Genomic DNA, 24577 nt, shown 5'->3' on the forward strand with positions numbered 1-24577 from the left:
GGGAAATTGAGTTGACTTAGTTACAGCATTTCAGCTCTGGGTGTCTTAATAAATATTTCTCTTGATTTTTTTTTTAATTAGTGGCACCATGTACATTAATAGTCAAGGGTGCCTTAATATATTTTTTTCTATTTTTAGATGTTAGCACCTTGACTATGACTTTGCATTGCAGGTCACAGCCTATTTATTATCAGTTGTTTCAGCCCAACATTTACTGGTGTGGGGTTTTTTGGTTTTTTTTTTAAGTTGAGGAGCATTTGGAACCTGATTGGACTGATGACTTGATCTTGGAGTTTTAGGTACTCTGGCTTGGCAGGAAGGAATGAAAGCGGGTAAGAGATTTAACCGTGAAAAAGTGATTGCTGCTCATGTGCATAATCTATATTATATATTTAAACAAAATTAACTTCTTCTTTTAACCCAGTGATTCTCAACAGGAGTCCGGGGCCCCTTGGGTGGCCACGAGCAGGTTTCAGGGGGTCTACAAAGCAGGGCCAACATTAGACTCACTGGGGCCCAGGGCAGAAAGCCACCTGGGGCTGAAGCCTGAGTAATGTAGCTTCCTGGGGGCCCCTGTAGCTTCCGTGGGGCCCCGGGCAATTGCCCTACTTGCTACCCCCTAATGCTGGCCCTGGATTTTATATGCAGAAAAACAGTTTTTGTGATACAGATGGGGTGTGGAGTTTTTATAGCATGGGGGGGGGAGGGGCTCAGAAAGAAAAAGAACCCCTGTTTTAACCCCCTCCATCTTGATTTGGTCCAAGTATATTAAAAACGGCAGAGATCTCCAGAATTGGGCGGGTGAAGGCCTAATTGCCCCCTTAACACTGAATTTCCTGACTTTCGCCATGTTTGAGCCAAACCTTGCATGGTTATTTCATTTGATCCTTCCCTCCCCCCTCCCCCCCAACTATTTCATATATATATTCCGCACCTAGCTGGTGCTTTCTTCTGTGGCGGCTCCTGCTGTGCATTCAGCTACACTGACTCCTGTGAACCTCATCAACACCTCCGCTAGAGAGAGCGCCTTGACAGAACACACAGATTACTTGACTCAAACTGTACTTTATAGACGCGAGCCATTGCAGTTTGTCATTGGGGCAAGCACAACCTTGTAGAGGCGGTCAGAAAGGGACTACTAGCCAAAATTGGGTGAGATAAATACAGTTTTAGGCCTGGTCCACACTAACCCCCCACTTCGAACTAAGGTACGCAAATTCAGCTATGTTAATAACGTAGCTGAATTCGAAGTACCTTAGTTCGAACTTACCGCGGGTCCAGACGCGGCAGGCAGGCTCCCCCGTCGATGCCGCGTGCTCCTCTTGCCGAGCTGGAGTACCGGCGTTGATGACCAGCACTTCTGGGATTGATCCGGGATCGATTTATCGTGTCTAGACAAGACGTGATAAATCAACCCCAGAAGATCGATTGTTTACGGCCGGACCAGGAAGTAAGTGTAGACCTGCCCTTAGATTATCTCACTGAAATTGATAGGCGAGCTGCCCTCAGTGGGAACGAGAGTGCATTGTCGAGGGTTGGAGAATCATGACAGCTGAAACAAGCCAAATATAAATATTTGATTCTTTGCAGAGAATTCCATTTTGGACTTTGCCTGTACGGAATATAGACGTGCAGGAAGTGTGTGTGTGTGTGTGTGTGTGTGTGTGTGTGTGTGTGTGTAACTAAGGCAGATGAATTTATTAGAAAGGGTAGTGACCAAAAGACCCTGCTCAAAATGAGTAAGACTCTTAGAATTCTGGCCTTGAATGGAGCAGCCAGTGTGGAACAATGTACGTATGCTGGGGATGCCCGGTGATCGGGACCGCGGCAGAACATTTCCTACCATTCTGATTTCCTGGGTGCTTCCAGAGTGCACCTCCGATCCTGCTGCTGCCCTTCACTTGGGGAGGTGGAGTGCAGAAGGTCTTCTTCCAAGGTTGCTATTAATGATACTCTGGCAATCTGCCAGTAGGAGATGCCTGTACCAAGGGTGTGATTTGCAATCTACTCCAGCCCCTCCTGGAAGGCAGGGAGTCATTTTTGATGGTACCATGGCCACTCCTACTCTAAGGGTACATCTTCACTACCCGCCATATCGGCGGGTAGCAATCAATTTATCCGGGATCGATATATCGCGTCTCGTTAAGACGCGATATATCGAGCCCCGAACACGCTCACCATCGACTCCGGAACTCCACCAGAGCGAGTGGCGATAGTGCAGTCGACGGGGGAGCCGCGGCCATCGATCTCGTGCCGTCTGGACCCCAGGTAATTCGATCCAAGATACTTCGACTTCAGCTACTCTATTCATGTAGCTGAAGTTGCGTATCTTGGATCGAATTCCCCGCCCCCCCAGTGTAGATCAGCCCTAAGGCTTGCTTAGACTGCAGTGCATTCAGTGCCCTAGGGTATATGCATCCCCATGTTACACTGAGTGTCCCACTGGTCTAATAAGTGGAACGCTGATTGTACTCCTGAACCAGTCTCACATGCTCCTTCCTGCTACCAATATGATGTTCATTAAAACCTCGTATTAGCATGATCTCAGATAGGCCTGATAAAGCGTGCATTTTCCTCTGTATGAAGTAAAACAACCAATGCAATAACTTGCAGTATTTTTTAGATACCTTTTTTCCTTTGTTCTGCTGAATAAAACCAGCTGGGGGGAAAACATGTGGCAAAATCCTTGCATAAAAGTTTTCACTAATTTAATTAATTGTTTTTGGAAGGGGGGAGTTGGGCTGAATTTCCATCCTGTTAAAAGCCTGGATGCATTTAGAACCAGACTTATGGATATTTCTCTTTTGAGCAGCGTGCAACATAAGAGCAGCTATAAGGAGATGAGCGTATTTTTTTATTTTACGTGGCCAAAACAGTCCCAGGTGTAGTTGCCAGCCAGGTTTAGTGATCTTGTCATTGCTTCCATCAGAGAAGGAGGGTTAACTTTGTGTGATGCTAAGCATGCTTGTGCCATGAGAACAGAAGAAAGACCTTAAAAGAACTTTTTTCCCCTGTTTTTTTAAAAAAACGTATACCCATGGATCACTTACAGTCTTCAAACAAAGCTTGTTCCTGACTGACGGCCCCTGAGATAAGCCTGGAAACTTGAGTCTGATAGTATTTCACATGGTTGTATATCAAGTAAACGGGTGGAAGATGAAAAAAGAAAAGACCCACTGAGTTACACAGTTTGTTTTATCAATGCTTGTATATTGTGTTAAAACAAACAAACTGGAAAGGAGGAGGGGGACGGGAGCTTCAGAAGATGTCTGAACTAAAAGGGTCAGTTTTATCTTGAAGTGCATCTTAGAAGTGGAGGTAGAATCGGTGTGGAGAAGAAGAAGGGGAAGGAAAGGAAGAAATCTTTCCCCAAAGAGCAAATGTAAAGCAATATTAAAGACAATAAATAGGGTCTCTAACAGGGGTTCTCAAACTGGGGGTTGGGACCCCTCAGGGGGTCGCGAGGTTATGACACGGGGGTCGCGAGCTGTCAGCCTCCACCCCAAACCCCACTTTGCATCCAGCATTTATAATGGTGTTAAATATATAAAAAAGTGTTTTTAATTTATAAGGGAGGTCGCACTCAGAGGTTTGCTATTTCAAAGGGGTCACCAGTACAAAAGTTTGAGAACCACTGGCCTATAATCTGTGCATGCTGATTTAATGTCAATAGTCATGACCTGTTATAAGATCAGTTTTAAGTCATGTAACATGAAAATTCTGCCAATGCATGGGAGGCTTTGGGGGCGGGGGGCAGGAGGTTGTTTGTACTTAGGTAGCCATATCTCAACCCAAGTATTTTCACCTTTTAATATCCATTTAGATTAAAACTTATGGAAGCATTGATAGCAGCTGCTTAGTAAAGGCTTGCACCAGGATTTTCCTTTTTTAAACATATGCATGTCTCCACCCTCCTCCTATTATGCAGCCTCTCAAGAATACCAGGCAGAGGGAACACCATATGTGGATTCTTTATGGATTCTGCAATTGAGCCGAACAGGCAACTCTCATTGCAGTGTAGTTTGATGCATGGAACAATGGGATCTTTGTGCTAGGAGCTGTACAGACACAGAACAAAAAGACAGTCACTGCCTCAGAGACCTTACAAGACAGACAGATAGATGTGGGAGCACAAGGCCACATCGATCTGTCTGAGGCCAACACACATCTACATGTTCCCTGTACAGAAGAAAACTCTTACTTGTGGAGGTCAGACTAGATGATCTCGATAGTCTCTTCTGATCTTAAAGTCCATGAGTCTGTGAGGTCACCCCTCCAAACGCTGTCCAAAAATGAGTGAATGAAACTTTGCGACACCCTGCAAGGTAGGAAAGCCTCATTCTTCCCATTTTACAGACCTGTGAACTGGGCACGTGGGTATGTCTACAGTGCAGTTAAAAACCCACTGCTGGCCCATGCCGGCTGACTCAGGCGCGCAGGGCTCAGGGGCTGTTTAATTGCGGTGTTGACGTTCAGGCTTAGGCTGGAGCCCGGGCTCTAGGACCCTGCAGTTAAACAGCCCCTTAGCCCAAGACCCAGGAGCCCAAGTCGGCTGTGGGTGTCTAATTGCAGTGTAGACATACCCGTAGAGGTTGTCTGATTAGCCCAGGCTTTGCGGTGGGTCAGTAGCAGAGCTAGAAATAGAACTGTTGAGTTTTGTTGCAGTCTCTCTTCTATCCTAGTTTGCTAGAATACAGCTTGTTTGTAACTACGTCAGGGTTAATTTTCTTGGCTCAAAAAGCTTGTTAAACATTGGCACTAACATTTTTGTGTCTTTCCTCCCTCCCATATTAATAGCGAAGAAGTCTGATCTTTGCTGCCTGTTTATCTTTGCATTTTGTCTTTATTCTTTGGTACAGTGGTTGCGCTTAAACATTTACTTCTGTTTTGAGAGCTGTAATTACTGGATAAATGTGAGCCCCATTTAAAGAAAAGGGACTATTTCTCCAACTGGCAGTGTCTTTCAAAAAGGAAGAGACTTTTAAAGCTCAGTCACTGTATGCATTTTTAATCAGATGCACTTCAGTTCTTCCACTGCTTGTTACTTTCGTTTGAGGTGCACAGTTTTCACTAGCAAATACTCATGTTCTTTGCAAAGCTGAGTCTATTTCTCACAATAACCCTGCTTTGACCTGGTTATCTGTTAACCACAAAGAATTCCGTTCTGATTAGTCCATCTGGTAACTGTTCAAATTCACATGACTTGGCTTTATTGGGAGGGTCTGTAATATAATGCTCAGTGGTCTCCGCTGGCAGCTTATGTCTTGTAAAGTAAATGTGCCTTTCCGAGAGCCACTCTTCTGCAGGTCACTGTCTTCTTGATGTTTTCAATGACTTTTTGTCCAGCAGTTTGCAGTCCCCTTTATGCCCTCATTGAAATATATTGTAAATCTTCAATAGCTCTGGTCTTAACTTAGTGCATTTTAAAATTGAAGTTGCTTTATGCTCTATTCCTTAGAGTGCCACCTTAAGAGCAAATGGGAAACATAGGAATGATGAATGAGACTGGTGCTTTCCAAAAAATTTTTTTTTTTTAAAAAACAGTGACTACTTTAGATTAAGGTTAATGGGATTCTTGCCTGCCCATCCAGGGTGACTAAACCCCTCAAGATGACATTGGGGAAGTCCTGTTTTTAGACTTCTGTTTGTTAGGTGAGAATCTGGAAAGTCTTCATTAAGTGAACATGTGTGTGATTACTGGATGAACAGTAGAGAGCTGGAGTTTCTGAAATGTGGTCACATTGTTAACACAACTAATTTGCCTGTGCACTTACTGCAATCGGAAGCCAGGTTATTAGAAGTGCCTACGTGCATGGCTGGTAAACGTGGGCCCAGATCTAGCCAAGCACTTAAGCATGTGCTTAACTTTCAGCACGCACATAGTCTCAAGTGGGACTATTCATGGCCTTTGAGTTAAGCACACGCGTAAACGCGTTGCTGGATCAGAGCCATAACTGCTGTGACTGCACACTCAGCCACAGGAATCACCCGTGCTGTTTGTGCATACGAACAGTTCTAACAGTCACTGCATACGCTGTTTATGCTTGTGAACGGCCAGTGATGCGTCTGACCCATCATTGGTGTACACAAAGCCCAGGTTTTTCTCCCACAGGTGTAATGGTTGTACCTGAGCACGGATACGAAGCATACACGTTCCTGAAAACTGACTCTTAACTCTTGCTGCCTGACTCCCAACACAAGCACCCGATGCTGGGTCCTTATCCACCGACTCACAGCACCAATCCCATCTCCAACGGAAACGGCCAAATTGGAAAGCCCACTAAGTACTGTAGAGCTCTGAAACTGCCATGTGACAGTTTGCCTAGCAACAGAACCACGCGCTTTCAGCATTTCCAGGCTCCTTACAACGTGCTGTTTGGTTAAAGATTCTGTTGATTTGATGTTTTAATTTGAGTTTTGGAGTGAGAGAGAGAGAGAGAGAGAGAAGCTGTGATGTATCATGAAAAACACAAGTGGAATTCAATGACTGCACACCAGGCATTCATATCTTTGGATGTAGCCCACAAGTAACTAAACGCACCCCTAGATGTGTGAACACCCAGGGCTGTGGTCTCTGGCTTTGAAATTCAAGTCCTACCCAAGATGCTATCTTCCTGAAATTTAAAATGGGATAGCCCAAAGCATGGGCCGGTTCAGATAGTGGCTTGTTTGACTTGGCCTTAGCATGGGAAGTGATGAAAAGGAAAAATGTTTCAAGTTCATTAACCTTTGGTACAGATAGCAGCATCCTTTAGACCACATGCAAGAGCTATTCTTAGTCATGACACTTACATGGTTATTTTCTACTGTAAGGGAATGCAGTAGTTCCCACTAGTGGTGAAAATAAGATTCTTTTTTTTTTTTTTTTTTATTTTATTTTTTTTGTTGCTCATCCTAAACATGAACTGTAAAATGAAAGACTTTGAACTCCTTCCTTGTCCCCCCCCCTTTTTTTGCCTAATTTTCCCCCAAGCAAAAGTGTGTGTGTGTTCTGTCAAGGCGCTCTCTCTAGCGGAGGTGTTGATGAGGTTCACAGGAGTCAGTGTAGCTGAATGCACAGCAGGNTCCTTTAGTGGCTAATTAAATGTTATGCAACACTTCTCCCAAATGTAGCAACCTATTCCGGGTATTTGCAAATGAACTTGGCTGATTGTCCTTCTTCCAGCAAAATCCCATATCGTTAGGCCATTCTGCTGCAGCCGAAGAGCTGCAATTAGTAATGTGACTTCTCCTTCTTTACCAGTAATAATATGGAAAAACCAACATTATTTTCCTAATTAGGTTTCGGAGAAATTAGAATGAGGTGGACACGATTAGTTTAAAAAAAAAAAAAAAAAAAGACGACTTTAATGTTATGACTTGTTAATGCAGTAGCCCTGAGCGAAACAGAATGATTGTCCTTGCACTAAACTCGTTTGCTTCAGTAAGCACAGACCCTCTGCACGCAACAAGACAAGTTGGGAGGAAATTGGCGAGATGGCAGGGATTTTAGTGAGATGAACATTTCAGTGTCTTTCATGTATAGAGTACACAAACTGAATCCCTGCTCTTTCAAATATTACCCTAGAGGCAATCCATATTATTCAAAGTTTAACTATGGCTGCAGAATAATATTTGACATGAAAGCAGAACATTGGCTTTACATGAACTTTTGTATTTACATCAGGAGTAAATCATATTTACTTCTCTTCCCCTCCTTCTCCTTCCGTGGGAGGGAGGAGAGAAAAGGAATAGTGTCCAGCAGGATTGTAAGCAAAGCAGCGGTAATAATGTCTGGTCTTGTGAGACTGCCCATGAATAGGAATGATAATGAGTCCAGTGATGAGTTGCAGGTTTGTGTCTTTTGGTGAATTATCTCACAGGCATTTACATTTCATCAATTGTGGTTTTGCATAATAGACCTAAGTGCTGCAACAAAAGGAGGCACCATAAAAGTGAGTAATTTCAGTGACCTTCTTGGTAATCGCTCCTATTTTATAAAAAGTATACATCTCCGAATGACCGGGGCAATCCCTTATAGTGAAACCATCGCGAAAGGCGTTCCTGCTCTGACAGCCTGGCTTTTGACAAACACCCTCCAACGTCTCCTCCTGGTCACTCCGAACCATTGCTCGTATCCTGTTTGCTCCATTTTAGCATGATTCTCATTGTCAGATGTCAAAAGGCAACAACCATTTTCTTCTTGCTTATCTTCTGATAACATTGATTCTCAGACAAAGGATGTGGGCTTCCATTCTGAAAACAAAGGAAACGTGGCCTGGTTAAGAATGCTGGATATAATGTACATAATTCTCTCTGCCAATAATAACAAAGCATCATAAATAATGTAAAAGCTGGATGTTAAAATGGGGACTATACCGGTAGCTACTGTGCCTGGGTAGAGAGTTTGCTGGAGCATTTCCCTGCTCTTCCTCTTCTTCGCTGAAGACGTGGCTTTTTCACTTATTTTTCTTCCCCTAAAAACATGCTACCTCTGTAAGATGTTTTGGCTTAAATGTTTCTGACCTTCTCTTCCTTTCAGGTTCTGTTCCCAGAATCTTCGGGGTGCTGTTGTGATGGGCTTTAGAATTTTCCCCTCTGTTCGTTTTGGGTCAGATTCTCAGGTGGCGTAAATTGACGCCGATCCGTTATTGACCACAATGGAGCAATGCCAGTTCCCACAAGCTGGGCATCTGGCTCATTGATTCCAGTGGAGTAACACTGATTGACACCAGTTGGGAATCTGGCTCTTCTCTCTTCTGCCTATTCAGGTTCTTGCCTTGTTTCCAGAGCATCCGAACCAGGAGCTTTCCCCTCTGATGCTGGTCTCCCTCACTCCCAGCTCTCTGCATGACCTTGGCTCTCCTTTTCCTAAGTTTTCCGCAGTGTGCTTCTCCTTTCTATCCAATATCTAGCTCCTGCTTTACTCCAGCTCTTCTTCCTTTGTCTGTTAGTGTCACATTGGGGAATTAGTGGAGAATATAGGGCTTGATTCACATCCCTTCTGCCAGTTATACACCCATGTGACTCCATTTATCCCAGTGAATCAGTCCCCTAGCCGTGGGCCAGGAACAAAGAACTTTGGATTAACCTTTGAACCTTCAGTTTCTTCCTGTGTTGATACTCTGAAGTCAGAGCAGTCCACTGCTACTCATTACAACAGCCACAATGTGCACCATTCAGTGTTGCAGTCTTTGTAAAAATCCAGAAGACGCAGTTCAGGATGGAACAGTAACTGGGCTGGAGGGGGGCACCAGTGGATGGGACAGTAGCTTCTGTTGTGATCTCCCTGGTGAGACTGATTTTTTTTTCCCCCCTTTTTTATCTTTCTTGGCAGGATCAAAATCCTGGAATTGTTACCAGACTTCAGGAGCCAGGCACCATCCCAAGCGGAGGCTCGGTGCCTACGCCAGCTACGGTGAACGGATATACGATGAGGAACCATTTGCTGAAGCAGCAAATCATGAGACGGCAGTTATTGCAGGTTCGGCTTGCTGTGCCTACGTGGCTCCTGGAATGTATACGTGGCCAGGGTTAAAGTGAGAAGTGCTGTGTAAGAAATATCTGTTGAAGAGTATTGCTGGAGTGTGGGAAATCACCAGGCTGGGTCTGACCTTCGGTCCATAAGAGTCCAGCCTTCTGTCTCCGAGAAAGGCCAGCACCAGTTGCAGCGGGGGGATGTGTGTGTGTGTGTGTACACACATGCCCACACACACCCAACACATAAAAAAACACATTCCACTCACTCCTTGTGAAAGAGGAACGTGGCCACCTCCATGCTGCTGTTTCCATCCCCTGCAGTCCAGGGTCTGTGCTAGGAGAGAGGGCAGATGCTGAGGGGTCTGACTCAAGGAGTGAGTGAGGCAGGGTTGGGGGGGATGCTCTTCATGGGGATTCCTCCCAGTAGATGGTCCAGCCCCAGGTTGTAGTCCCCTTTGCACTGAGCTTGCCACTCCTCCCAGGAGCCAGGGAGGCCCTGGCAACAGAGGCTGTCGGGGTGGGAGGGGCTGCCAGGGATCAGAGGCGGTGAGGAGGCACAGAACCTCTGCGTGGATGGCTTTGCCTTCCCATGGATCCTGAGGAAACTGCCAGGTTTGGGGCGATCAGACCCCTCCCTCCAAGAGGCCAGTGCAATGGGAGCTCCATGAGGGAACCTTGCTGAAATTTCCTCCCCAGGCCTGTGGTAGCTGGAGTTACTGGCCATCTGCCTCCTCCTCTCTCTGCTTTTGCCTCCTTCTCACTACCAAAATGGCCCCCCTCCTGATCTGCCCCACGCCTGTCTGGGCTGGAGTTGTGGGGTAGTCATTCCAATCCACAGTGTGCTCTCTGCACTGTATGGGCAGTCACAGAGCAGACAGCATGGCACCATTTGAAGGACGTGGCCGGAGCTGCCAGTAGCATAGGCAGGCTGTGCTGGAGAAGGTGCCTCTGAAACGGAAGGAAAAGTGCATGGCACACAAGTCAGCTCACTTTAGGCAGAGGCAATCATATCCTGGTTAGGCGGGAACTTCCCATGGGTTCTCCCTGTGGGTCCACAGTAGATTTTGGTTTAAAACGGATCTGGCCTAGACACATGAGAGTACAGGTAGAACCATCTTCCCAACACACTCGCAGCCACCAGCACTCTCCTCCGTCAATCTGCCCCCTGAAGGCTCAGCCTGCCCCATTTCTGTGCGTTCACATGCTGCGAGCACCTTTCATTTCCACCCCCAAGAATCTGGGGCTTCAAAGGATGTGCCCAGACAGTTGGCCCAGGGGATTCTGGGGAGACCCAAAGATTCCTGCAGCACATAGAGCCTGATCCACTGAGGACAATGGAAAGTGACTCCAGTGGGCTTTGAATCAGGCCCCGGTTGAGCAGAAACAAGGAGAGCTGGGGGTAGAACCCCCCGTCACCAGGTGGGTGAACAAAGTGGTCCCAATGTCATTCCAGTTCCCTTATAGAGGTGGACCTGCTTACACAATTTTTGCCTAAGGCAGCCCCTGCTTGGACTGTGCTATATAGAAGACACCTTTGCAACAAGGGGCATGTGAACAATTAAGTTCCTGCCTGAAATGAACTGTCTGGGCTGCATGTCTGAAGAGCCTGTGTGTGTAGCTGGGTAGGTTGTTAGTGCCCAACTGGCCATGCTTCAGATGTCTGCTGTTGTTTTTGTTCCTTGAGAGGCTGCAACGTGACAACTCTTTCTCTTGTTTTCCAGGAGAAGCAGAAACAAAACATGCTGGGAGTAGCGTCTGAGCAGAGGAGTTCATTTGCGCCCCAGCAGATGAATCAGTTTCAGGGTAAGGAGTGAAAGTGTGTGCTACTAAAAGCTTTGACGAGCCGGGTGCTCATTAAATGCAGGGCTCTTAATGATACTTTGCACTGAAAGAAAACCATTCTACATGTTGTCACATGAGATGGGATTTTCCTATTTTCTTATCACTCAAGTAGTAACTCTGTGACAAGGAATGCTGTTTAATGAAAGAGGGGAATTAAAGCAAAGCATCCTATTAAAAATCTGCCATGTTTCAGGGATAAATGCACCCTTAATGTTTAACATATACCTCTTTTTATATACAGCAGTACCACAACCTATTCCTACCGACTGCGGTCAGTCCATGCCAGCTCCTCCACTGAATCACCGCATGATGCCATCCAACCCGGGAATACTTCAGAACACCTTGGGCTCCGGACTTACTCCAACCACTGTTAACCAGAACAGTGGGACAATGGTTATGATTCCGCATAATCCTGGCAAACAACAAGGGATTTTCCCACCTAATTCTGATTTTAACATCCCTCTGCGACCAAACCAAACCTCTCTGGGCATGCACTCAGGATGCCAAACGGTTCACAGCCATGCTACTGTCCGGCCAGGAATGACATTGTCTAGCTTTAACTCCAGTTCCTTAACAAATCATTCAGCAACTCAGCAACACTTAAGACAGCCTAGTATGCCAAGAATTTCTACTGTCTACCCCAGCGCATCTGCTCAGATGTGGACACCGACTGGGGTTTCAAGAATGCCAAATCAAAGCCAAATGGATACCAGCATGCAGCAATTCTCCAGTAACCCTCTCGTCTCCAAACAGAATGTGAGACCAAATATACCAGGTCAGCAGTTTTCCCACCAGGCTGTAGTGCCGCCTAATCAGATTGCACCTGGAGTCCAGGTCAGACAGATGCAAAAACTAAACCTGGGACAGTCCGGCCAGAGCCTGAGCACGCTGAATAATCAGAACTTGAGACACAATTTAACCAGAGGACCATTGCCAGCTATGAATGTTATGAAATCCATGCCACAAGGCATGTCCAGTTTTAACCAGCTCAATCCTGCTCAAGGACTCTGCCCGCCAAGTTATCCCTCCGCAGGCCAGCTGTCAGGAACATTCAACAGAATGAGTACTGCTTCTGAGTTGTCACAGTACGACTTTGTGCCACAACAGAGCAATTCGATCTTGCCTGGAAACTGCAGCGAGACTGACTTCATTGACTCCCTTATGAAGAACAGTAGCAACAATGATGAAGACTGGTTGAACAATTTGACAATGATAGACGACATTTTGGGACAGCACGCTCAAAGCTCCGGACATGTTTAGCTCATAGGGAAGCAGACTGACTTGTAAATAACTTAAGGATGACTTTTAAAAGTAAAAACAAACCAACAAAAATTGCCTCCTCTTTCAATACCGAATGAATGGACGCGGCCAATTCTTGGCCTGCATCAAAGTTTAATATTGGCAGTTTTTCAGATGACTGTATATATTTGAATATTTTATAAATTATGTTTTCCTAAACATTAAATATAGAAGTATTTATACTTCTTTGCTGGACTGTTTGTAAATAAATCTACAGCATACATTTTTTGTTTTATTATAGGAAATTCATTATACCTTGTTATAAATATGCAAATAATATTGTTAGTTTCAGTAATACTGTGTATTACAGCATAAAATACTTATGTTTTTGACATAACTTAACACATGAGCTAGGGGTGTCCGTGCAAACTGGCTAAACAGGAAGCAAATGTAGTAATTTCTCTCCCTTGTCAAGAAAGAAGATTGAGGAGTTGCATTTTTTTAAAACTGTCAACCTATTCAGAGCACCCATCCTGCAAACTGATCCTCGTGAGTGGATCCCATCAGGGCTGCATGTAGGTGGAGGGATCCACCCACAGATATCCGATTGCAGCAAAGTTTTCAGTTGGGATACACTTCCCCCATATGTTGATGAGAGCGTTGAAGGCATTAACTGTCTAGTACTGAGTATATACTCATAATAGTACAATTGTTAACACAGATTACGTGACTACAGATTGCAACCAACTGAGGAATTATGGTGTGAAATGAGGACACCTGAAGAGCAAACATCCGCCAAACATTGTAAAGCCCCTGTATGGAGGTATCATCCAATGACACAGTAGTTCTGGTTTGCACACCTCTGCCATGTATATTTGTAGTGTACAGGTGATTTGTTCCTGGTTTCAAGGCTTTTCATAATTTTCTGTTTTTAACGTGAGACTTTTTTTTTTTCCCACAGGGGAAAAGTCTATCAACATTAATAGTTAATTTTTGATGGTTTTTGTCAGCTACTATTGTCATATGTATATTTAAGTCTGTTTATAAAAGATCCACTGTACTGTAAACTTCTTAAAATGTTCATAATTTGTGTAATCCTATTTTAATAGTCACGTCATACTTTGCAATACATTTGTAATATAACGTCCGCTTCAAGCACAGAATGTTTTTTCTTCATACCATAATAAACTGCCAGGGGAAAATTGCATATATTTTATGTTTTCATTTCATAGAAGCAACATTTTGTATCCGCAAACGTTTGATTTGAATTATTTCACTGCTTTCCAGGATGTTAGAACATCATTCGAATAGCTTGTATAAATGTATATGTGCTATTACTAGAAGAAATGAGGTAGAGGAAGAATTGAATTAAGCAGGCTAGAATTTCAATTTTGGATGGGATTTCCTATGCCAGCTTTACCCATCCTTTCAAATGCAATTATAAAGGAATCCAGACAGCTCTATCTGGTTTTTTATATAGCACCTATCACCATAGTTATTTAGACACTTCTTATTATCCAGAAATATAAATGAATCTAGATTTTGGAACTATTGCTTTGACAACTCTTTATTTTCACCGGTAAATATCTGTCGGCCTATCTGGAAAATGCAACTGTTCCACTTCAAGGAAAAGCCATGCCCAGTGTAAGCGGTTCAGGGCAATTGTGCAGATGCTGTCTTGGTAGAGCCATGCCATATCATCTCGTAATATATATGGTAAATATTATATATGGGGGGGACGACAAAGCTGAGCCACTCCATTCGTTTTAGATAGAGACGTAAGCCCTTACAGGAGAGCTCTAGATATAAGGAGCTACTGCCTGCTCTGGGGGGCAGGATATTAAAAAAAAAAAAAAAATTGCCATCCCAAATGTGTCTTAAAAATATACAAGTGAAGCTATAGTTAAATCAGCTCCACATAAACTGAATCCAAAAAGGCTGCAAACCTTTTGGGAAAATAAAATCATGCAGTTAGGGAAAAATTTTGCACCCTCTCAGGGTGGAGGTGGAAGATCATCCCTACCCCTGCCTACCAAAAAGCCAATAAGAAATCAGTTTGGGTGAGTAAACCTCCAGGAGATCCCCTTTGTGGAATCTTCCCCAGATTATTCTACTGGGGGGAGGCAGGGTTTGCCCCTGCTGTGGAATAAGTAGGGGTTCCTGCCCTCCTGATTTCCTAGAGCAGCTAGAGGCACATGAGCATCTGCATGGAGCACTGCCCCACACAGACTCTCCGGCCTTTTCCCCATTCCCTGACAAGGACAGCACCAGGGAGCCCCGCTGCCATGGCTTCCCTCTCTGGCCACTGCTCCCAGCCATCGTATATGGAGTGGGGGCAAGGAAGAGTGAATGCAGCCTCTGTTGCTTTGTTCTGGATGGATTTCCTGGCAGGGGGATGATGCACACGTCTCTCCCGAGGCGTGAATCCTTGGGCCTACAGATGGCCCTGAGAGGGCAAGAGGGGACAGCAGGGTGATGACAGCCCCTTGCTATGTGCGGAGATGGGAAGATCCACATGTGGATCCTAGAGGAATGATCCCTGATGAGCCTGGTCCTGGGAAATAAGCACCTGCAACTCCCACTAAAAAGGGGAGGGAAGGAAGCCAAGATGTAAATCAGTGGGAGCTGTGAGGACTCTGCACTTCTCCAAATAAAGTCCTAAAGCTCCTTATGCATAAATGCAAACTCCCCTCTGTACAAAGCAGAGAATAGTAAACTCTTCTCAATAAAACCACAATGAGGACATGGGGGAGTTTGTTTGGCTATGAGAATTGCTGAGGCTTCTGCAGGTTTTCTGTTCTGAAATCTGGTCTGCCAGTGAAGGGGCGTTGGCTCCAAGTGGGAGTAAGTACAGTTTGTCTCTTTAAGGAGAGGTGTGCTCCAAGTCCCAATCCTGACTCAATCTCTGATTCGCGGAGTGTCACTGAGAGACAATGTCAACTGTAAAATCCTGTGCTGCCAACGTCTTTACCCCCAGTATGTTACTAACTACTTAGATGATTTTCTGTGAAACAATTTTTAAAATCAGATTATTTTCTCTCTGATTTTTTTTTTTTTTTTTTTTTTACTTTCTCATCTGGGACAATTAAAACCACTGCAGTCAATTTGCCTTCCAGTTTTCAGCTCTGCAGTGTTTGAATTTCAAACACTGCAGGGGGGAATGGAAAAGCAACCATTTCTACTAGCATGTAAGAAAAATCATTCTCTTGGTCTCAAGCTATGTTAAACATTTGTTTTCACAGTCTAATTGTTAGGCCAGGTTTGAGCTGACAGTGCCCTTTTCACCTCTCTGTACCTCAGTTTCCCCATATGTAAAATAGAGTTGTTAATACTTCCTACCTCACAGGGGTGTTGTGAGGACAAAAGCTTGTAAAGTGCTTGGAAGATGAAAAGTATTATTACCTGGTGTCTATGGAGTATACTCATGAACACAAACTTTCAAATATGTCCCTTTGGCGATTCCACATGTAAACAGTACTGGGAACTGCTCCATTTGGGTTCTATTCAGATAGTCGGGCTCTCTCTTGTCCTACACGTTCCCATTCCACAGACTGCCTGTGAATGGAGCACGCAGTACGTGGCCCACAAAGATGAAAGCAGGGTGAATATTGTGTAATGGATCAGTGATTGGAGCATTAGCTTTACATTTTGGGTTGGGATCAGACTGTAACTGACAATGCCTCTGTCAAAATAAACTGTTTTGTTCTACCAAATGCCTTTCTCTGCAATTCATCTTACTTTGATTACAGAAAACAGTGTTCAGATGCAAGGGGCCTGATCCTGCCCTCACATGGCTGTAAATCAGGGAGAGCTGCAATAAAGTGATACAGAGTTAAAACCAGTGTGAGACTAGGAGGGCACGTCTACACTAGAAACGCTACAGCAGCACAGCTGCGGCTGTGTAAACGCACTACAGCAATGGCAGGGGTTCTTCCGTTGCTCTAGTAAACCCACCTCTCTGAGAGGCAGTCGCTTGGTCGATGGAAATCTTCTGTTGACCTAGGGGTATCTATGCTGGGGCTTACGTTGGCTTAATTTCATTGCCCAGGGCATGACATTTTTCACAGCCCTGGGCGATGGAGTTAAGCCGCCTGACTTTGTAGTGTAGTCCAGCCCTCCGGCTAGCTATTTGCGTCCGCACCATTAGCAAATTACATGTACTGGATCAACAGATTCCACCACAAAATACATGCAGGCTTATACCTGGAGCCAAATTCAGCTGCCAGGCACTCCAGCGTAAACACAGAACGCTTTGTGCTCTCGCCGAGATTTGTTGCATCTCTTGCTGAAGACGTGCTCAACAAAAGCATGTGATGTTGAAATTTTAGGTCAAGTTCTGCTCTCGTGTAGGATGTTGTCAAGCAGGAATAACTTTGCTTACTCCAGCAGTTACTCCTGACTTATGCCCAACTACTGAAAGCAGGACTGAGCACTCAGGACAAATCCTGCACTTGCTGCCCTGGTGTGATTCTGCTGCACAAGGCTTCGGGGAGCGTGCCACAGCTGGGCAGCCCTGGTTCTGGTCAGCATTAGCACCCTGCGCAGCCGGACACGTGCAAGGAGGTGGGGAAGGGCTGAGGTCAGAGGAGTTGTGGCCACATCAGTCTTCCCCTCCTCCTCCTCCTCCTCCACTTACGGGGTGTGGGTGAGTCTGTATCCTATGGGGAAATTTCTCCTAAGTACATCAGCATAGCCAGGCTTTGGAGCTCAATATCAATTTAGAGCCTGATTCATCTCCCGTTCCCTGTTATACGTAGCAAATAAAAAAGGAGGGTGGGGGAGTGTTGTGCGTTTTAAATACCAATACGTCTCTCTCCTGGGAAAGCTAGAACATAAGTACTGATTGGCAGCTGCCGCAGCTATTGAAAACGTAAGGCTCCTTCTGGTCAATAGGGCCACAAGGTATAATACGGAATAAAACCCTGCAAAGGCTCCTTAGTGTGAAACAAAAGAGACATTTAATAAAAGCAGTTTTCTTTGTTCCCTTCCCCCCTCATTTAACTGCTTTTGTAACACTGCTCAAAATTAATATGCCATTTTATACATGTCGTTCTCCATTTCCCATTACATGGTGAGTCGGTCCAGCCCGAGTTCCTGCAGTTGGCTTCCCTCCCCGCTTTGCCCACGGCATGCATTTGCCTAACAAGTACTCGCTCTGTCGTGCCAGGTTCTTTCTTTGCAGCCAAACACACACGACCTCGGTGCATCTTTGTTCAAAGAGTCACAGTGCACAGGCCAGTTTCTGTGTTTTTCTACTCTTGAAAAGCAGGGAAGTTTGGAAGGTTGGAAATGGTGTTTTCAGCATTTCATTAGCCTGTTCTATGGCACAGCTGTGTGTCAATTAAAACAATGCACAACTACACGGAGGATTTGTCCCGGAAGCCCAGTGGGACCGTCACTGTGCAGCTGAGCTCTGCTCTGCTAGTTTTACAGGTGAGAGAGCCAGATACCAATCAGATGTCCCTGATTGTTTTGCCTCACGTATACTTTGCCCTTATTAAGACCGGTGTTGCAATTTAATGACCAGGATTAAAAAAAAATACTCCATCAAAATGGCATTTTCAATTGGCTGTCTCTTGAAAATCATGTTACATTTTGAATGTTCCAGTTTTCGAGTCTTGACCCTTTTTCAAGGACAGATGGGGGACCTGAGTTTTGGCCCTGTTTGGTTTCCATAGTATAGTACTATGCTGCGTTGAGTGTGTTGATGGGATGTCCCTGGGGCATAGGCCAGCTGCTGCAATGAGAGAAAAGGATAAGGAGGTAATTTTTTCTTTTCACTCCCTGCGGGAGACCAGCTCTCCAGCATATCTAAGGCATACAATTGTGAACACGCCTTTGCTGATGTAATGATGTGGTGGAGACCACTGATCTGTATTCAAACACTCAGTTTCAGGTTTTTGTATGACTGTCATACAGATTTCTGTGGAGGGAAATGTTCTGTATTGGCTCTGGAAAGTGGGGGGAAGCTGAATTGGTTCTCCTGGGATCAGGCGCTGTTTTCCCTTCCTTGCAATAGGGATTACTATTACCTGTAGCTATCTATGGTACATACTTGGCCTCCATTACTGTAGTATCTGAGTACCTCACAAGCTTCCCCACACTCCTGTGCTATTAGCTCTGTTTCCCAGTTAGGGAACTGGGGCACAGAGAGACTAAGGACCAGACTCTCATAGGTGTTTAGGCACCTAAAGATGCAGATGGATGTCTAGTGGGATTTTCAAAAAATTCCAAGCAGGTTCGATGCCCAACTCTCATTGATTTCACACAAAGCCTGGGGTGGAGCTGAGAACTGAATGCAGGTCACCTAAATTCCAGATTAGCACCCTACCCACTGGACCATAATGCCCCTTAAGTGTGCACCATTTAGTCCCAAACCACTTCACAAATTGTACAGCCAGCCCCACCGATAAGCTTTTCATCTCTGGGGTGAAGTGTGACAGCCAGAAGAGGTGTGATCAACACACAACAGAAGAGAATTGGTGGGAATTTTGGACAAGGAGACTAGAGCTAATTCCTACCTTGTGGAAAAGTTTCCTGTGTAACCAGCTGCAGACAACAAAGCTATCCTCTCCACGTGTGCCTCAGTTTACCTGCCCATAAAATGGGGATAATTTCAATCTCACGGGGCTATTTGGAGGATTAATTGGATACTGTTGGTAAAGTGCTTTGATTACATAAAGTAGTACCAGCGCCAACTATTATTTTTATTTTCACATCTTTGCTTTACTGTGACAATCAGATCAAAGAACCTCATGGCACAATAGCACACTCTTGCCACATTCTCTTTACAGGCCCTAGGCAGCACAGTCTCTATTGCTTGAATTGGATCGCGAGCGGTGTATGTAAAGAAAAATCCAGGCTGAGCACTAGTAAACGTCTGACTGCTTGAGTTATAAAGCACCTAGTCCACTTCAGAAAAGAGAGATGAATTTTTGCACTAAAGATTTTGGGCCAGCTTCCCAACCTACTCAGTAAATTTGTGTTTGTGTCTCACAATTCGTGTGTCAACGATTTTGCTTCGACTGAGAAATGGAATTTGTACCATTCATGCACCCAAATGCTCTGTGGGTGTCAATAACACTTGAATTTTAGACATGTTTTAACACATGAAAACCAAAAATGTGTTAACTAATACAAGGGCAGCATCTAGCAGGAGCAGGAGCCAAAAGTTTGTTGCTCGTTGTGTTGGGTTAAAGTACTAGGAATAAAGGGCTGTTTGTGTCCTGTAATGAAGGTTTGTTACAGTGGGGAGGGATAGCTCAGTGGTTTGAGCATTGACCTGCTAACCCCAGGATTGTGAGCTCAATCTGGGGCAAAATCAGTACTTGGTCCTGCTAGTGAAGGCAGGGGACTGGACTCCATGACCTTTCAGGATCCCTTCCAGTTCTAGGAGATAGGTATATCTCCATTTATCTGCACTAGAATGTACAGTTATGTTACTTAGCACATGGTCAAATGTGATTGGAAATCCAAGTGCAAACATACTGTGCCCCACCAATTGGGCAAGATGCCTACTGGAGCATCCCAGCTCATAGTAGGGATAGAGTTTGGGGGGAAGGGAGTGAATGTCCACTTAACCACTCCTTATGAAGGATCAACATGAAGCCTCCTCCATGACTGGCTCCTACAGAGAGCAAAATTCCTGCCCCCTCTTCCTAGCCACCATGCCAAGGGTGCTAGCAGGCAGCAGTCTGTAATCATGGTTGGCCTTGTGAGGCTCTTTTTGCCTCTCCACCATGAACATTCACCCAAGAACCAGACACCATTTGATGTTGTGTTAAATGCTTATGGTGTAGGAAATTTTACTCCTAAAACGATCCACACTAAACATGAGGAGAGTGTTGATGCTGCCATGACTGCAGTGATGGGAACCTGTTGTATCCACCTGTAATCTGTAAGATATTCAAGATAGCTATTGTCTCTGTTATATCCTTGCACAAGGGGGCCCTGGCCTTAGGCACTACCATATTACTACTAATAAATAACTCAACACTGAGGTTAACACTACCACACAGAGACTTTCTGATTTGCTACATTCACTTCCCATTCTTTTCATGCTGCGTGTAAGCCCTAGCTGGAGATACACAGTGCTGTGACGATTACTGTGAGTACTCTGATCTTCTGAACCCTGAATGGAGGTCACTTTTGTATAATACATTGTATTACAATATAAATGAAAAGAAAGCATGTAGGTTTTTTTCCAGCAGGAATTATTCACAAGAAGCTTCATGGAAGAAATGATGGCGTAACTCCCGTCAAAGCCAATATTTCTTTTAGGTGTCTGCTTGGAGCGTTGTTAATTGCTCCAGAGTTTCTGAGAGGACTGCTGGTTTCAGTGGTTTAGCTGAGCTATGAAAGGTTTTTGTTTCACTCAGCAAATAGATGAATGGCCTGATTTGAAGAAGTGCTGAGTACTCACAGCTAAAACTGAAGTCAAAGGAAACTGGGCACTGAACACATATAGTGCTATATAAAGCTAAGTACTGTGAAAAATTATGTCCTAGTTGTCTCAGGTTGGGCACCCCAGACTAGTGAATACTTTTGACCTTAATGTGACTGTGCCTCAGTTCCCCATCTGTGCATTGGGAATAGTGATACGCCCTCATTTCACAGGGGGCTTGTGAAAATAATTTTTTAATGAAACACTCATCATACAGGGATGAGCACCACAGAAAAGCCCATGAGGAAATGTAATTAATTCAGTCTTCAGAGCAGGGTTTGAATAGCATGTAGCAAAAAAGGCCTATCGCCGCACCTTGCACAATGAGGAGAAAACAAAATATTGAATGGGTGCTCATTAAATGAGCACAGTCCATCTTGTGCACTGAATGAGGCAGAGGTCCTGTGGAAAAATTAGTATGGGATCACTAATTAAAGACTGCATTATAATTCATACACACAAAGGGGGTAAATGAAGGTTGCAAAGACAGCCTTAATTCTGACATTTCCACCCTTTGTGTGCTTGACTTTGCAACCTTGAACAGGAGTAGGATCAAAGCCTTAGGTCTGGTCTATACTACCCGCCTGAATCGGCGGGTAGAAATCGACCTCTCGGGGATCGATTTATCGCGTCCCGTCGGGACGTGACAATCGATCCCTAAATCGGCGCTCTAACTCCACCAGCGGAGGTGGTAGTAAGCGCCGCCGACAAAAAGCGGCAGAAGTCGATTTTGCCGCCGTCCTCACAACGGGGTAAGTCGGCTGCAATATGTCGAATTCAGCTACGCTATTCACGTAGCTGAATTTGCGTATCTTAAATCGACTCCCCCCTGTAGTGTAGATGTACCCTTAGTGATCCCTTAGATGATAGCCAGTGAAAGAACCTTTACAGTCAAAAGAACTGTTCACTTCTATGCTGCTTGGTTAGTTTATGTAGTTCTCTCTTCTTGGACACTAGATATAGATATACACTGTGCTTTGGCACATACTTCTACCTAGTAAACATACTTATCAAAAGCATGATTGCCAACTCTGTCCTAGTGATAGCAACCCAAAGTCCATTCCCCTGATCAGCTCTTCATGTAGCAGAGGTCAGAGTGGCTCCCAGACACAGCAATAACTCTGAATGGTTCTTGAATAAAGAGCGCTGTTTAACATGCCTCAGCGATGTCCTCTGGGACACTGGCAAATCCTATCCTGAGATATGGAAACCAGCCCTTTAAGAGCAAAGTCTGTTTCCCCACATTTCAGCAAATGATAAGGGTCTTTCTGGAGTTGTGTGGCTAATTCTACATCATGCTCTTGTTCACATGGCGTGTTATGGTGCATGCATCCCATGAGAGGGCACTAGCAATGCTTTCTCTGTAAGAGGTCAGGCTTTAACTAAACATATTCACCTCCCTGTCATGGGTCACCTGAAAAGCTGCTCTGAGCCTGTTTTTTCATACAAGTTACAAAATGGACATCCACTAAAATAGCTGCCTCCTTTTCCAACTGACTGAACTCTGTTTTCTGCTTACTTCTCTTCTCCATGCACGGATGCGTGTGCACAGAAATGCCATAGCTTAGACTGGTGGATCACAGTGTAAACCTTTCCTTGAGGGACTCTGCTGACATCACAGGGGTGCAGATTGCTTTCTATACTGTCAGTTTTTGTATCCTGACATCATATCTAACTGTGGGAAAGGAAATTGTCTATCTGAAACCCAGATTCTTCTTTCTCTCCTGTGATATGTATTTAAAAAGCTGGTCTTATTTAATAGAAGTGTAGGGGATGGGGGGGGGGGAGTTTGCCATAGTGAAGGATAAGGCCTGCAAGACTAGGCCTGTTTTTTCTGCAAATCAGATTTAGAAAATAGTTTAGGGAAAGCGCGGCTTAAACCAAAGTCAACCTACCATGGCTTGTGGGAAGCCGAGAGTAACCCCTTTTTGAGGTTCTTAGCTGTGCTCATTGTGGGTTCCCTCCTGGAATAGCACTCAACCTAGTTCTACTGGGAATTAAGTCCCTGCTCTCGCCAGCAATAAGAGCTTTCTGCAGAATGAATGGAACAGCTGGTGCCTATGAGAGAGAGAAATCGATGACAATGCAGTGGGCAGTGGTGACCAGAGCAGCTTGTCTCTGCTGAGTGCCAAGTCATTGATTTCCCTCCCTGATAAGCAGCAGCTGCTCCATTCATCCTGCAGAAACCCTCCTTTTCAAACGGAGTCGATGGTGTGACAACATATTTTATCACTGAAATTAAGCAAAGTATATTCTAACTTAATGGAATCATGTTCCTAAAGTGGAAAGAGTGGTGGAGGGATAGCTTCCCTGCCATTTGTATTCCGCACTGCCATCCCTTCTGCAAACCTCTCTCACTATTCCAGTGACCCATGGCTCTTGAGTGTTGCAGCTACAGTGGTTCAATGCCTGGATCTTTGCTCATTCGTATTTTAAAGGCAACCTTCATCTTTGGTGCATGACAGTTGGTAGATGGTAAATTTTGCTTTCAAAATACCAAAGATCCCACGTAAGCTGTTAGTGTTGTTTGGAAATGGCATTCTTCACTTCTGGTCCTAAACTGGCACAGAGTGTCACTTTGTGCTGGTGAATACAGAATATTGCAGACGGCATTAGCTATCAGGTCTGTTCTGTCTAGCTGTCTACACTATGCCCATCACCACATTATTTGAGCATTTTGCTTAACATACGTTACACAATGATTTTTAAATTTGATTAAACTGAACTATAATTTCAGTTGTGCATGAGTGTAACTTTAACAAGAGAAGGCAGAAGGAGGATATTTTCCAATACAGCAGAAGCCTTTTACATGGATAACGATCTGAAACCAAAACCCTATTCTTTAACTAGGTCTGTTCCTTTAACCATTTCACTACTGCCGCCTTTGCAGCCCCACACACTAGTTATGGCATGGTGGTGCTATTGTGATTTGAATGAAATGTCAGCACTTCAAAGAACTCCACTGAAGCAGAGACCAGCAGCAAAGCACTTAACAGGTATTAGTCTAAGAGGTTTCTGGTGTTTTATGAGCTAGAGTTGAACATTTAACAGGTCACTTTTTATTGTATTTTACCTTTCAGTGCCCTGGGAGTTTATTCCTTTATCTGGTATTGAATTTAAGGGGATTTTCTTCTATTTCTGTTATTTTTGGGGGCTGTGTTGATGTATCTAAAATGTATTCTGCTAGCAGTTCTTTTAATTCAACTGCTAACATTAATGATCTTGCATTTATTTAGTTCCTTTCATCCAAATGGGTCCAAAATCAATTTAGCTCTTTCCATAATTTGTACAATAAGTATATATATGAATCACATTCCCCACCTCTGAAATGAGCCACCAATGGGATGGAACACAACACTGAATCTTATATTTGCATGTTTCCCTTAATCAGCTGTAGTGTCAGTTAATATCTGATATGTTCTCTGCTAGAGGACTGTGTCTTATCCTTGTAGGAGAAGGCATCAGCAGCCTAATAGGTCACATTTTTCTAAGATCCCTCCACCACTAGCCTCCAAGTCTGCATTTCTAGGTTGTAACATGTTTGCTTTTTGGGTACTCACATTTTTGTGCATGGAAAAACTTGACATCAGAAAG

At 44.4% G+C, this 24577-nt stretch overlaps 1 protein-coding gene across 3 annotated transcripts in view; it reads left to right on the forward strand.

Moving 5' to 3' along the window:
- MAMLD1 (mastermind like domain containing 1) overlaps window positions 1-13745 on the forward strand; it is a 338436-nt gene extending 324691 nt beyond the window's left edge. For all 3 annotated transcript variants that reach the window (XM_034781141.1, XM_034781139.1, XM_034781140.1), the window contains exons 3-5: window positions 9317-9463; window positions 11181-11262; window positions 11543-13745. In XM_034781141.1, coding sequence (XP_034637032.1) covers window positions 9317-9463; window positions 11181-11262; window positions 11543-12561 — 1248 coding nt within the window. In that variant the 3' untranslated portion in view covers window positions 12562-13745. The remainder of the gene's footprint in view (window positions 1-9316; window positions 9464-11180; window positions 11263-11542) is intronic.
- The last annotated feature ends 10832 nt before the right edge of the window (window positions 13746-24577 follow it).

Source organism: Trachemys scripta, chromosome 9 (genome assembly GCF_013100865.1).
Source record: "Trachemys scripta elegans isolate TJP31775 chromosome 9, CAS_Tse_1.0, whole genome shotgun sequence".
Classification (NCBI taxonomy): Eukaryota; Metazoa; Chordata; order Testudines; family Emydidae; genus Trachemys; species Trachemys scripta.